Here is a 14586-nt window from a genome sequence, read left to right as displayed (position 1 = left end):
CAAGTATACTTGGGCGATAAACACAATCAAAGGTGAAGATGATGCTGTTTGGCCGTATTTGAGGAACATTGGTTTGGACAAGTGGACTCTAAGGCACGACTTGGCGCTTCGTCGTTGGGGTAACTTAACGACAAACATTGCCGAGTGCCAAAACAATATCCTTGGTAAGGCTCGAATGCTACCTATTAGAGCTTTAATTGAGAGCACTTTTACTTGGACAAGAGACCATTTTGTCAGCCAATACCGGAAGGCAAGTAGCTGGAACCCACCACTAGCTCGCAAAATGTGGCAGGTTTATCAGATGCGTGAACGAGCGTCAACAAGCCATAGAGTGGAAGTGTTTGATGAACGAACAGGTAATTACACGGTCAGAACAAACCAAAGAAATGCACAAGGCGAGTACACATACAATGTTGTCATGGGGGAGAATAGGAAAAAATGCTCTTGTGGAGCTTGGCAGCATCAAAGGTTTCCATGTTCTCATGCCATTGCTGTTTGCGGGTATAGACAAGAGAGAGCTGCTAATCTTCCAAGTAAAAGGTACACAACAAGGACATGGATAAATCAGTATAATGCTGCACTTTCTCCCCTTCGAGAGGTGAATTACTGGGCGCCGGTAGATTGGCAGATTCAGGGAGACCCTGAAAAACTGGCCACGCAAAGGGGTAGGAGACGCACCAGACGGTACCGGAATGAGATGGATGAAAGTTCTAAGAGCAGATCTTCAACCTCAAGACAACAAGCTAGATGTGGTATTTGCGGTCAATTGGGCCATAACAGGAAGACATGCCCTGAAATTTGAATATGTCATGCCATGTAATTTCAACCTCAATTAAAATGTTGTTTTTGTTTGTTTTACCTGAAATTAAAATTTCTCTTTGTATTGATAAATTTGAAATTTAGGTTTGTTTTTTCCTGAATTTCTAATCTGTTTTTAATTGGTTATCTGTTTTTAATTGGTTCCAACATGAAATAAAAACACATTTTATTGATAACGTTACAACACAAAATATAAAAAACATAGTACTTAAACTAAAATACAACACAAATTACTCTTCATCTTTGCTTGACATTTTTCCCCAGCCGCGGTAAGCTTTTTCGTTTGCCCACCACTTGTCGTGTTGCGGGCATTTGACTTCCCAAGTACTTTTGCCTTCCCCGCAGTTGTCATGAAACGATTCAGACCAGGTGCACTGGTCACCCAACGTGTGACTAGCGTCAAAAACGTCATCCACCACCCTCTTTATCTTCTTGATCTCATCCTGCAAAACCAACGAATACGTCTCTTCATGCTTCGAGAGCTTACGGCCTAGTGCTTGTAGTGCCTCAAGGCGATGCTCGCATTGTCGCCTTTTCTCCCGTAGATAACCCATTTGGTTAGAGAGTTCAGTTTGAAGGAGAGTATCCTCTTTGACATCAACAATGATTCTTGATTTCATCTCTTCTTCGGTCAGACGAGGTCGTTGTACATTCTTGTTTGATGATGAAGAGGCCATTTTGTTAGCAAGAGTGTGTGAATTTGTAAAATAATTGAAAATGTGTCGTCGTGCAAATGAACTGTCTATGAGTTTGTATTTATAGCTTGGATTAAGGGACCAAAACTGTACATCTTTTGAATTTGAGGTACTAAAATGTTATAGGGACTAATTGTGTAAATATTTTAGCTATAAATATTGGCTCCTTATGAGATATTTCTTACAAACTCTCAAAATCTTATACATCTTAAATGGCTTCCTCATCCAATGTCTTTCGATCATGTAACCAAAAACCACCAATGACTGTCGATCAAGTGAATGACAGTATCATGGCTGATATCCTCGACCACCAAAAGTCCAAAGAGGAAATTGTTGAAATTGGTCTCAAACTGGCAGCGAAAAAGAAATGGTGTGCTGAAGAAATACTTAAATACAAACCGGGCATTGTACTGATCTTGAGTGTCAATATGTTACTTATTTGCAGGGGAAGTACGAGAAAATTCAAATTGCTATTGACCAACTTGCTAATGCGGTTTACACATTCAACAACTTCATCATGACGGCCAAAAGAGTCCATGAGATGATGAAATAATGTGTTCTATGTATTATTATGTTGTATGTTTGTCGTTAATAAGTTCTATGTATTTTTAAATTATGAATAAAAGTGTGTTTTGATTAAAATACAAAGTAAACATAACAATACATAAAACAAACATTAAAAAATATATACATACGTAAACACTAGAATAATGGTTGTTAGTTAAAAAAAAACTATTTAATTGGGATATAAGCCAAAATCTTAACCATCAACAAAACTATGTTTGTTTTTACGTCATCCTTGTATTTTTTGGTCATTTATTTTGAAATCGGTTTTTGAAATACTGGTTTCGAACTTAGTACCCATTACCCCTATTCACGATCATATCAACCTGACAGAAACCTGCAGTATCCGGTTTTTGAAAAACCGGATTCAAAAAGCAACATTGATTAAGCCTGTTGTCTTCAGGTGATGTGACAAGTCTGTTGACTGGCTACAGTTTGTTGACTGGCTACATTGATTATGTTTATTTAAGTTTACGTATTCCATTTATCCTTACTTTGATATCTTTTATTTTGAATATATTAATTTAATTTAACTTGTTGTAAGTTTTATATCCATTTTGCTTTTTTTTTTTTTTTAATAATTCAATTAAACAATATTATTAAAAAAATATATTTATTTATAAAATATACAGATAGTTATTAACACAAACCTAAGAAAAAATTACAAGAAAAATATAATTTATCTATGCCCCCCAGTTCCACATCCCGGTGGATTGCCACGTTCTCGGTTACTTCTTCTTGGTTCGAACACGTCGTCTTCTTCTTCTCCTTCATCATTTGCCAGATTTGTAGCTGGCAGTTGAGAAGAACCAATATAAGGAGAGAAGTCTTGCATCGGATAAGGAGAAATATTTCGAGCCGGTGGACCAGTTCCGTAGTAAAAATCAGGATTAAAATGATGTGGAGGGAGATCAAACAGATTAGTTGGTCCTGCATTTTGGGTATAATAATTCGGGGTTTGAAAGCTACCCATGAAGAAATTACCCGGGAACATTTGATGGGTTGCTGAAGTCGAGGCTCCAGCCTGTGGGTTACCCGGTTGGTAACTTTGAAACCCTGAATTGGGTGTCGGCCTAAACACAGTTTGGGTATTAAAACTGGAAGGACCACCTGCCCAATTAGAAGGACCAGCACCAGAACTGGAAGGAGCTTGATAACTTTGGGAGGTAGGCATTTCAAATGGTTGTGGCTCAGGAAACTGCCAATTTTGAGACGAATAATTCATTCGTTCTTCCTGTTGAGTCAACGAAAATGTCTCCCTCGTTATTGTTCTAAAATCCCCAAACAAGTGACTTATCTGCGGATTTGCTTCTTGTTGTTGACGAGCTCGCTCGTCAACCTGTACCAAACTGTCTTGCTGCGCACATTTAAATATTAGTAACAAATAAATATTTAATAATAGTAAGGTTTATTTAACAAAAATACACTTACATAAAACTGTTGGGTAACACCCCATTGAGGGTACTGGCCTGGAGGCTGTTGCTGACCGGGCTTACCGACTGTTAAGACGGTATGCTCCAAATACCACTGCATATACCCTGGTGCACAGGTGGCCCCTCGGTCTCCCTGGTGGATCCGCTGCGCCCGGTTGTTCCACTGGTCGATATAGTCGGCATGTACTTCACAGTAATCGACCCTCGCTTTTCGCATTTTGATGAGGGTCTTATGCTGTGCTGGGGCCACCAAAGCATCATTATCAGGAATGGCTTGTATCAAGCCGAACTGTCTAGCAACTCTATCTGCTAGATGGAACTCCACTTCCTCCCAACAAATCAAGGGGCCCATGTATCTCCATATGCTTCGACTAGTCTTACAACTCGCGGGGAGTATGTTGATGAAGTTGGTATACGGAATCCATTCGAACTGCATTAATTAAAAAGTATTCAAAGATATTAACATATTATAACTTAGAGATTAATAAGTAAATATAACTTAAAACGTATTAAAACATATTAATTATTACCTGGTCAGGTGTTAGCGCATTGAAAAAAGAACGAAACGAAATTATACAGTGTCCCGGTGTATCCCGATTTGAGTGGTCTCCACACCACTTGTTTGCTAAACAGCTTCTGTATTCATACACCTCTTCTTCTTTTCCGTCATCCGGTTTGAATGGCGTGACTCGTGGGGCAATGCGTGGGAACCTTTCCCACGCCCAATACTGCAACAACAACAAGGGTCCATCAATGCCTTGTCTAGTAGGCCAAGTCCCCTTAGACAAATTCCTATACAAACAACAAAGGGTTGCTGAACCCCAACTCCTTCGACCCGCTATGCTCAGGTCTCCCAGAAACGACAAATAGTTAAGACTAACATCATAGCTGTTAGAATCAGGAAACAGCTGCGAACCAATAAGAGCTAAAATAACCCGTCTAGCCATTTGTTGGCAATGCTCTTCATCATTCGGGTCCCAATGTTCAAAAGTAATCGAACCCGCCAACCGATTAAACTTCATCCGACCTTTGCGCAAGTCGTCATCTTCCGGGTAAATACCCAGATACTCCTGACACAAATTCTTCCAATACTCAACATTTCGGGTCTCTGTAACCCACTTACCACACACCGGTGGTCCTTGTATGGGTAAACCCCATATCACCTGCACATCTTGCAAGGTGACAGTCGCTTCACCGATAGGAAAGTGAAACGTGTTGGTTTCAGGACGCCATCGCTCAGCCAACGCGATGATCAAAGAATGATCAAGTTGGCATGTATATGCCTGGAAGAGTTCGTAAAACCCAGCACTCCTGATATAACGTACAACCTCGTCGGTCACACCATCTTGCAGTAGTCTGTTAAGCCTTCCATCACCTCTTCTGCAACGTGGCTCTTCTGTGAGGGCACGGTCATGGGAGATGTTGTATGACCGATGTTCATCTGCAGCTTGTAGCCACAACAACTCTGGGTTTCTGGGAACACAGCTAACATTGATAGAGGCCATTTTTTGTTTATGAAAATACTGCTTTGATAAATTGTTTGTTGCTTGTTTATGAAAAATATATGTTTTTGCGTGATCATCTATGAGTAAAATATGCATGTATATATACAATACATAGTCTGCTACGTTGCATGGGCTTTTTTTGTCTCAACTTCAAACCGGTTTTGGAATTACCGGATTCATAGTCACCTCGTACTGTTCCTACTGCCATCTTCCTACAGCTCTGAACCAAGGTCACATCACATCAACTAGGGTATCACCAGGCATCGACACGTGTTAGGGTTAGGTTGAAACCGGTATTGGAAAAACCGGACTCGAGGTTGAAACCGGTATTGTAAAAACCGGACTGGATGTACTATGCTCTGTCACTGTCTGCCTGCCTGCACGTCTGTCTGTCTGTCTGCTCGTCATCACTGTGCTCTGTACCACCACTGTCCCACTCTCTCTCTCTTGTCACATCATGCTTTGAGTCCGGTATTTGAAATACCGGATTCAAATTCCTCTTTTTGAAACCGGTATTTCAAATACCGGATTTGACTGGAAAATTTGAATCCGGTATTTCAAATACCGGTTTCACTGGTTTTATAAATTTTTTTTTTCCAAAACTTGTTTGACAAAACACCCTTGAAATACGTCTGTTTCGAAAAACTTTTCGTGTAGGAGCGGAGAGAATGTACGAAAATATCTTCACATGTGTGGCACATGATCCCATTTAACGGGAAAAAATTGATGACATCAATCACAGGGATGAAACATGCAACAAATTTGTGTACTTTGGATCTATTCCACGAAAATTTATGAGTAGGGATGTAAACCACTAAAATGGACAAACCACATGGACGAATCGTGCAATTACAAAGCTGTTTGAGGGTGGAACATTACGAAACTGCCAAATACTAACGCAATTAGCCACAGGGACGTAACTTGCAAAGAATGTGACAAATTTGGACGAATTTGTTTAAAAAAACTTAATTGGAATGTAAACCACGAAAATGAGTAAACGACAGGGATTAATCCTGCAATTAACTCATTTAAAAAAGTCAATATCAACCAATAGGATATCATCATTAGTTTTTAGGAGTGTTATATGATCTCTCAATACTTAAAGATTGACGCTTCTTATCGGACAAACAAAAATAGCAAATGAACACTTACTTTTAAGACGAAAAAAGTAATTGAACATGGGACCTTATGATACCAATATATAATCCACTAACCCGAAATGTTATATCATCATGATTTAAAAGGTGAACACTCACTTTTAGTTAATTGGATCTAACACTAGCTAGAGATTGAAATTGAAAAATAGTGTCAATTGAATGATTTAGAAGGTAAATCACGCACAGAACACCACAAAACTAAACAAACTTATCTCCCTTTAAGTCACTCTTTTATGTCATTTTCTCCCATCAAAACATAGCAAATGGGACCGATCAAGTGGAGGGTAATATTGTCATTTGGAATATACTTTTGTTGCCTCTTAAGTTGTGGTGGAGTGGAGCATGAGTTTATACCAAGAAGCATCCCTTTGAATACAACTACCACAACATTTTCCAAAAAGCATAAAGTGATCAAAAGCATTTTGGTATGTTCTAATATAATTAAGCCTTTTTATTAGAAGAGAGCTATTATATAGTTTTTAAATTTAATACATTTGTTTAAATATAAGCGTTATCTAGTAAAAGTTTGCAAGTCTAATTTGATTTTAATGATGCATGAGATATTTGGGATACAACCACTTAAAAAGACTCTGTTGATGCCAATTGTCAAGTGTTTGCATGCGTTTCTTCTTCTTCTTTTCTTTTCTTAATAAATTACGTAGACAAACATTATTAATGTGCACGTACGTATATATAGAGTGAAGATGGAGACATAATTGATTGTGTTGATATCTACAAACAACCGGCTTTTAACCATCCTGCTCTCAAGAACCATATGATCCAAGTATTGTTCACTTCCTTTCTTATGTACCACAAATATTTTTTTATTCTTTAGTTTCATATTAGCTAATTAAACTCTTGCGATTACAAGTACAACATTTCAATAACTAAACTATCGTTAGCATTTCAATTCATTAGATGGCGCCTACAAAAGTTTTGATGAAAGATGACACGATGATGAAAAAGTCATTTAAAGATACAAGAAAGGAAGACAATGCAATCACAATAACATCACAACTATGGCATAGAAATGGAAGTTGTCCAAAAGGAACAGTTCCAATCCGACGAATTCAAAAGCGTTTTCTAAATGTTGATGGCTATGGGAGAAAGAAACCTAGTGAATTCATGAATCATGAGACGCAACTGGGCACTACAAACTCATTGGCGAACCACTCGGTTTGTAATCAAACTAAACTCAATTCCATTAATGGTCATTTAAGATAGACTTCTATTGAAGAGTAATGTTACACTTGTTATTGATAAGCAACTTCCATCAATTTGTTTTTCATATCAAATGTTACACTTGTATTGGAAGAAACTTACTTTGCAATTTTTTGGATATTTATAACAAATTTCATATACTAATATAGTACTTTTTAATAGCAATTAAAATTTTTGGGTATTAAAAGGCCCAAGTTTTTTATATGGCACATGGCCTCTAAAATCCATGAGACGGGCCTGAATATGAATTAATCATGTTGATGATTAAATAGGTGGCCGAGGTATTGACAGAAATGATTAGTTACTCGGGGGCTAAATGTGACATCAAAGTATGGACTCCGTACGTTGAGAAAGAAGACGAGTACAGTACATCCCGTGTCCTTATACAAAATGGCGGTTCTCATGACTTTGAACTTGTTGAAACCGGATGGGCGGTAAGTATGTAGTTTCTGTCATTGATTTGATAAATAGCTTTGAGAACATACTCAACTTTGATGTATCAAACTATCGATTATTCAAGAACGAGGCCTGTGAAGTAAATTAAGTTGTTACAAATTTGATCGGTTCATAGTTCATGCCTATATATAGATATTATTTAGTCATGACTTTGACCAATATGTATCTTGTTTTATACCTTTTTCAGGTAAATCCAAGCGTATACAACGATCATGAAACTCGATTATATCTTTATTGGACGGTAAATATTTACCAAGGATAATTGCATAGAAAACGAAGATGTTAGTACTAATTGTAACAACTATGAGATTATTAGGCTGTTATTATTGGTAAAGAAAATGGAAGTATATATAGACTGGTATATATATAGTTATGCATACTTTTTGGGTTGTCTAAAGGTAATTCATATATTAATTAGGCAGATGGATCAAAGACAACAGGGTGCTTTGACCTCACATGTCCCGGGTTCGTTCAAGTGAACCATGAAATAGCTCTGGGTGCAGCCATTTATCCCGTCTCTAAGCCTTATGGTCTTCCTTTTGTGATTACGGTTTACATTTTCCAGGTATCTAGCTATCTAGAGAATGAAATATTAATAGAGATTCTAAGGTAAGAGGATTTGGCACCAAGTTCAAAAAAACGTATATTATATGGGCTAAAATGGGCCGGATGGGTTGGGCTGGCTCATAAAAAAAACTTGGTTCATCACTTCATTGTAATAAAATTACAAAAGTTATGCCTTAAGAATTAACAAACATACATATAAAACGATTTATAGGGAGCTTGTAATAATGATCGAAATAGACTGGTTTGAAAGCTTCAATACACTTGGTCCCTAATTAAATCGACAATATTATTAATTTAAGTTTTGATACTAAAAATTTAAGCACTTATACTAGCTAAAAATTACTAGTAATAGCAGGAAAACATAAATATATTTCCACTTCCATGCTTATATATTTATTGTGTGACTTAATTTTGTTAATAAATATGTAGGATCCAGAAACAGGCAATTGGTGGGTGAACTATGGTAACTATATAAACATAGGGTATTGGCCAGGTGATCTATTTGAGTTGTTAAGGTACCAAGGGATCATGGTCAAGTGGGGCGGCGAGGTCTATAGCACGAGAGTCAAGACTCATCCCGGCCACACAGCTACACAAATGGGCAATGGCGAAAGACCACCAGCAATCATGGATAATTCAGGGACTATCTCACGAATGCGGATTGAATCAAACTCGCAACCTTTGATGATGCCTGAATGGACTTATGCCGTCACAGATGAAGATCGTTGCTATGATATTATGTATCTGGTTGATTATATTTCTGATCCTATCTTCTATTATGGTGGCCCGGGTAGAAATATTAGGTGCCCATAGTGAATAAACTTGGATGTTCTCTTCTAATGGAACTTAATATATATTGATCTTTATAATTTACATTTCTTAGATTTTGATTATATTTGTATCTTTTATGTTCAAACTATGTTTGTGGTGACATATATACATTATGATTTTGTTAAAGATACGTACCTTGGCAAGAATTCAACATATACCTTGGGCTTACAAATCATCCACACAAGATGTTAATTATATATTTATTTTAACGGCAAATCTACTCTAATCCTATACTACTCCAATATACACCAAGAAGCACCAGTGTCGGAGTTAATTTGATTTTTAGTTTTCTCCCGGCAGACAAAGAGTGCGTCTATTCATCGAACTAATCTCACATTGACACAATATGTTACTGTATCAATTTAAGCAACCTCAGTTGTAACTTCATTCATATACCTTGAAAAGGACAAAAAGTTTAAGAACCGAGTAGTAGCTAGCTAGAAGAATTTGTGTACGTTAGTCTAATTTATCCTTCAACTATTATATATTCGAGCTTCATTACCAAAGCATATATCATAATTTCCTATATATTTTTAAGTATTGGCCGGGACACTGTTAATTAAGTGGAAATAGAAGAAGAGACCGAGATGTAAAGGCCCGACCAATACTGTATGCACTGACTTAATATATTTGTGTTTTTTCTTTAACATCTTTGTAGGTATAATTATTTTGACTAATGCTCAGTATAATCATTGAGCTCGGTTAAGTTCTGTTTCAGTACTCCTCTTCCACTTCATTATTTTTGAAGTAATAATGATGAAAAGTTAAACCAAATGGCCGGAAGTGCATCACTCACATGTAAGTCTGTTTAATGTGCATTGATCTATTAATTAGTTCGGTATTTGGTAATATGCCATTGCATAGTGCCACAAAGAACGACGGTCAAGGCAAAAAATAAACTTATTCGCAATGAATGACTTCTAGAGCGAGCCTTCAATTGAGAGAAAGTAAAAGATTATTTATAGGAAGCCAGGTCACATCAACATAAACATAAAGTTGTTAATTAGATCCAACACTAGAGATTCAAATTAAAAGTGTCATTCGGATGATTTAGAAGGTGGATCATGCATAGATGCATATAACACCACCACACCAAAAGAAAACAAATCTACATTTTCCCTCACATTCATAAAGCTAGCAAGCACTCTTTTATGTGCCATATATGATGTTCTCCATTGAAGCTAGCTAGCAAATGGGACTGATCAAGTGGAGAGTAATATTATTGTCATTTGGAATATACTTTTGTTGCTCTTTAGTTTGTGGTGGAGTGGAGCATGATGAGTTTATCTCAAGAAGCATCCCTTTGAATAGAACCAGCAAAACATTTTCCAAAAAGCATAAAGTGAAAAGCATTTTGGTATGTTCTAATTAAACTTTTAAATTAGAAGAGAACTACTTGTATTATATATATAGTTCCTAAACTACTTAACAATGTGCATATGTATGTATATATAGAGTGAAGATGGAGACGTAATTGATTGTGTTGATATCTACAAGCAACCTGCTTTTAACCATCCTGCTCTCAAGAATCATATTATCCAAGTATTGTTGATCTCTTCATTTCTCGCGTACTATCTTTTTTCAAAATTTTCCCACAATAATAATGTTTTCTTGGCTCTGTTCCTGCAAAAGTGAAAATCACATTGACTATAAACCTTATGATTCCTAGTACATATAGCACAAAAAATGGACTTCAATAAGTATAGTTACCATTTTATTAGATGGCGCCTACAAGTGTTTTGAAGAAAGATGACACACTGATGAAAAAAGCGTTAAAAGGTACAAAAAGGGAAGACAATGCAATCGTGATAACATCACAACTGTGGCATAGAAATGGAAGTTGCCCAAAAGGAACAATTCCAATCCGAAGAATTCAAAAGCGTTTTCTAAACGTTGATGGCTATGGGAGAAAGAAACCTAACGTGTTGAAGAATCATGAGACGCAATTGGGCAATTCAAACTCATTGGCAAACCATTCGGTTTGTAAATCAAACTTAACTTAATTCCATCTGTCAATTAATCTAGACTTCTATAGAAGAGTGACATACATACTTGATCATTGATAGCAAACTGTATCAAGTTGTATTACTCGTATATCTCAAATATCACACTTGTGTTGAAAGAAAGAGTCATTATGCAATAACATGAATTTATTGTCGATGATTAAATAGGTGGAAGAGGTATTGACAGAAATGATCAGTTACTCAGGGGCCAAATGTGACATCAAAGTATGGACTCCGTACGTTGAGAAAGAAGACGAGTACAGTACATCTTGTGTCCTTGTACAAAATGGCGGTTCTCATGACTTTGAACTTGTTGAAACCGGTTGGGCGGTAAGCAGTTTCTTTTATTCATCAATTGTGAGAATTCCATTGTTTGCTTTGATATCCTTCATTTGAGACATGTGTATGTTATACCTATGCAGGTAAATCCAAGCGTTTACAATGACCATGAAACTCGTTTATATGTTTATTGGACGGTAATTATTTATCAAAGATGAAAAAGAACTATTAGTACTAATAATAAAAATTGCGAGAGAAATCTGTAGGTTGTTATAAATTGGTAGAGAAAATGAAAGTTTGTTCTCTTGATCAGACAAAGTATGAGATAAATCAGGTGATTAATTTTTGATGTTGTTCATTACTAGGCAGATGGGTCAAAGACAACAGGATGCTTTGATCTCACATGTCCCGGGTTCGTTCAAGTGAATCATGAGATAGCTCTTGGTGCGGCCATTTATCCCGTTTCTAAGCTTCATGGTCTTCCGTATGTGATCACGGTTTACATTTTCCAGGTAGCTATCTATAAACGGGTCACAATTTTTCTCCTACGCTAGAAGTACTGGTAAAATAAGCCAAGTTATCAATAAGTTAGGAAATAAAAAAAAAAAAAAAATACATTTGCTGGACATTATTTTAAGTTATGATACTAAACATCTCTACTCGCTTACAATAACAATTTTAAAAAAAAATAAAAAAATATACATCCATGTTTATGTTTATATCCATTTTATTTTTGTGAATAAATAGGATCCAGAAACAGGCAATTGGTGGGTGAACTATGGTGAGTACATAAACATAGGGTATTGGCCAGGTGATCTATTTGATTTGTTAAGGTACCAAGGGATTATGGTCAAGTGGGGCGGTGAGGTTTATAGCACGAGAGTCAAGACTCATCCCGGCCACACGGCCACACAGATGGGCAATGGCCAAACACCACCAGCATTTATGGATAATTCAGGGACTATCTCACGCATGCGGATCGAATCAAACTCGCAACCTCTGATGATGCCTGAATGGACTTATGCCGTCACAGATGAAGATCGTTGCTATGATATTATGTATCTGGTTGATTATATTTCTGATCCTATCTTCTATTATGGTGGCCCGGGCAGAAGCCTTTGGTGTCCATAAACCATAGTGAAATAACTTTAATCTTTTAGCTCATAGTCCTCCTACTTAACTGCTTAATTGCAAGATAATGGAACTTAAAATCGATAGTTCTTATTGATTTTTTTTCATATTTATCATGTTATTATAAAAAGTCATTAACATAATGATATGTCATGGCCAACTTCATTATAGTTAGGGGTGACCAAAAACAAAATCAAAAATTGAAAAAAATCAAACCAAGAAAACCAAAAACCGAATCAAACCGATTGGATTGGTTTTTGTTTTCTAAAAATCGAACGGATCGGTTTGAGTTTCGGTTTCATATGTAAAAAACGATCTCAAAACCGAACCGAAATCGATCATACATATTTTTATTTTAATATTTATGTGTATTACTAGTTCTTTTCATTTGCATTAATGCTTTAATTTTTACATTATACATAGTCCATAGTTATTTATGATATATTGTAGGTTGCGTAAATTTTTTTTTTTTTTTGAAAATGGTTGGGTAAATTTTTTGTTTTTATTAATTTTTTTTTTTTGTAAAGTTAGTTTCGATTCAGACGTGCTGGAGGAAATTTTAACCAACAAATCGCTGGACCTCTAACCCCCTCCTCATAGAAAATACCTTGAGATGAGAAACCCAAGACTCGAACTCGAGACCTTGAGACAGTGGCGGATCCAGGAATTTGGGAGGGTGGGGGCAAAAATTTTACGTTGGAAACAAACGAATTGCCAAACATCTATCGAAACAACATTTTTACCACTAAATATTTATCCAGAGCCAATCCTGAGTTTTAATGCCCATGACGAAAGAAAAATATGTGCTATTTAATTTATAGACAAACAAAATATGATATTTTTGTGTAAAAAAAGCCTTACAAACCTCATCTATTTTTATTTTTCTCATCGAAAAACAATAAGAAAAAATATATCCAAAGTTCCTTGCAAGAATATAATTCATATAATTAGTTAGGACTCAAAATATTAGACTCGTATATTTATTACTAAAATGTCTTTAAAACGCTTATATGTCTTTGATGTGTTACTAGTAAGATGTTAAACTCATCTAGTTACTGTCTTTTTCATCAATTTAGTTGTTATATCTATGATTTGTAATTTCTCTAGCTGTATCCATTCATATTTGTTTTTTTTTTTTTGATAGTTTTAAACTTTCCAAAAACTTAATACTCAATAAAATTGTAAATGAATGCATATAACAAAATTACTAAAGTAAATATATACATGTATAGGTCACGTTTGTGTTTTGCAAATCAAAATGTAATTTTTAAACTTTTTAAACAAAACCATATAATTTTAGTATCCACCATCATTTTTTGTCATTTTGTGAGTATAATAGATAGATGAGAAAATACCAGCAAAAGGTTACTCGTATTTTACTTAAGCGGACCCACGTTTATTTTTAATGTCAGAAAACTAAAATGAAAGTTATTTTAGAGGACCCCCAATGGTCTTACCTAATACTAAACAATACAGTGTTACATCAGCGCCACATTAACAAAATCTTTTTTAAATACATTTTCCTCAATTCACACCATATACCCAATACATCCAATACTAACCAATACACTCCAACATATTTATTTTCAAACTTTTAATAAATAAAACAACAAATATAGTTTAGAAAATAAACACAAATATTATATTTTACACTTTTAGTCCCCCAATGTTTGCTTTTAAAAAAATACACTTTTAGTCCCCCAAACGGCTAAATAATTCAAAACATTTACACTTTTAGTCCCTATGTCACTCTATATAAAACAACTTCTTTCAACTTTTTTCAACTCATTCTTTCAAAATGTCGAGACAAATGTGGACTGAATCCGAAAATCTTTTGTTATGCAGGTGTTGGATCAAAGGATGTGAAATGCATTTCCCAACCCAACAAACTGCTTGTACCAACATATCAGAAAGCTTCAACAGCC

The 14586-nt window shown here is 35.8% G+C and overlaps 2 protein-coding genes across 2 annotated transcripts; both read left to right on the top strand.

Moving 5' to 3' along the window:
- The first annotated feature begins 6436 nt into the window (after positions 1–6436).
- On the top strand, positions 6437–9310 carry LOC122593865. Its single transcript, XM_043766322.1, has 7 exons — positions 6437–6457; positions 6871–6957; positions 7092–7349; positions 7667–7828; positions 8038–8091; positions 8269–8415; positions 8847–9310. The coding sequence occupies exons 1-7, from the start codon at positions 6437–6439 to the stop codon at positions 9228–9230; spliced, it is 1113 nt and encodes a 370-aa protein (XP_043622257.1). The 3' UTR covers positions 9231–9310.
- Positions 9311–10021: 711 nt separating this feature from the next.
- LOC122593857 lies at positions 10022–12661 on the top strand. The gene is made up of 8 exons (XM_043766310.1): positions 10022–10046; positions 10505–10605; positions 10704–10790; positions 10970–11227; positions 11420–11581; positions 11674–11727; positions 11896–12042; positions 12278–12661. The coding sequence occupies exons 1-8, from the start codon at positions 10022–10024 to the stop codon at positions 12659–12661; spliced, it is 1218 nt and encodes a 405-aa protein (XP_043622245.1).
- Positions 12662–14586: the final 1925 nt, after the last annotated feature.

This window comes from Erigeron canadensis, chromosome 1 (genome assembly GCF_010389155.1).
Source record: "Erigeron canadensis isolate Cc75 chromosome 1, C_canadensis_v1, whole genome shotgun sequence".
In the NCBI taxonomy this organism is placed as follows: Eukaryota; Viridiplantae; Streptophyta; class Magnoliopsida; order Asterales; family Asteraceae; genus Erigeron; species Erigeron canadensis.
The sequence above is the reverse complement of the archived record's forward strand: the minus strand, read 5'-3'. Positions and strand labels throughout refer to the sequence as shown.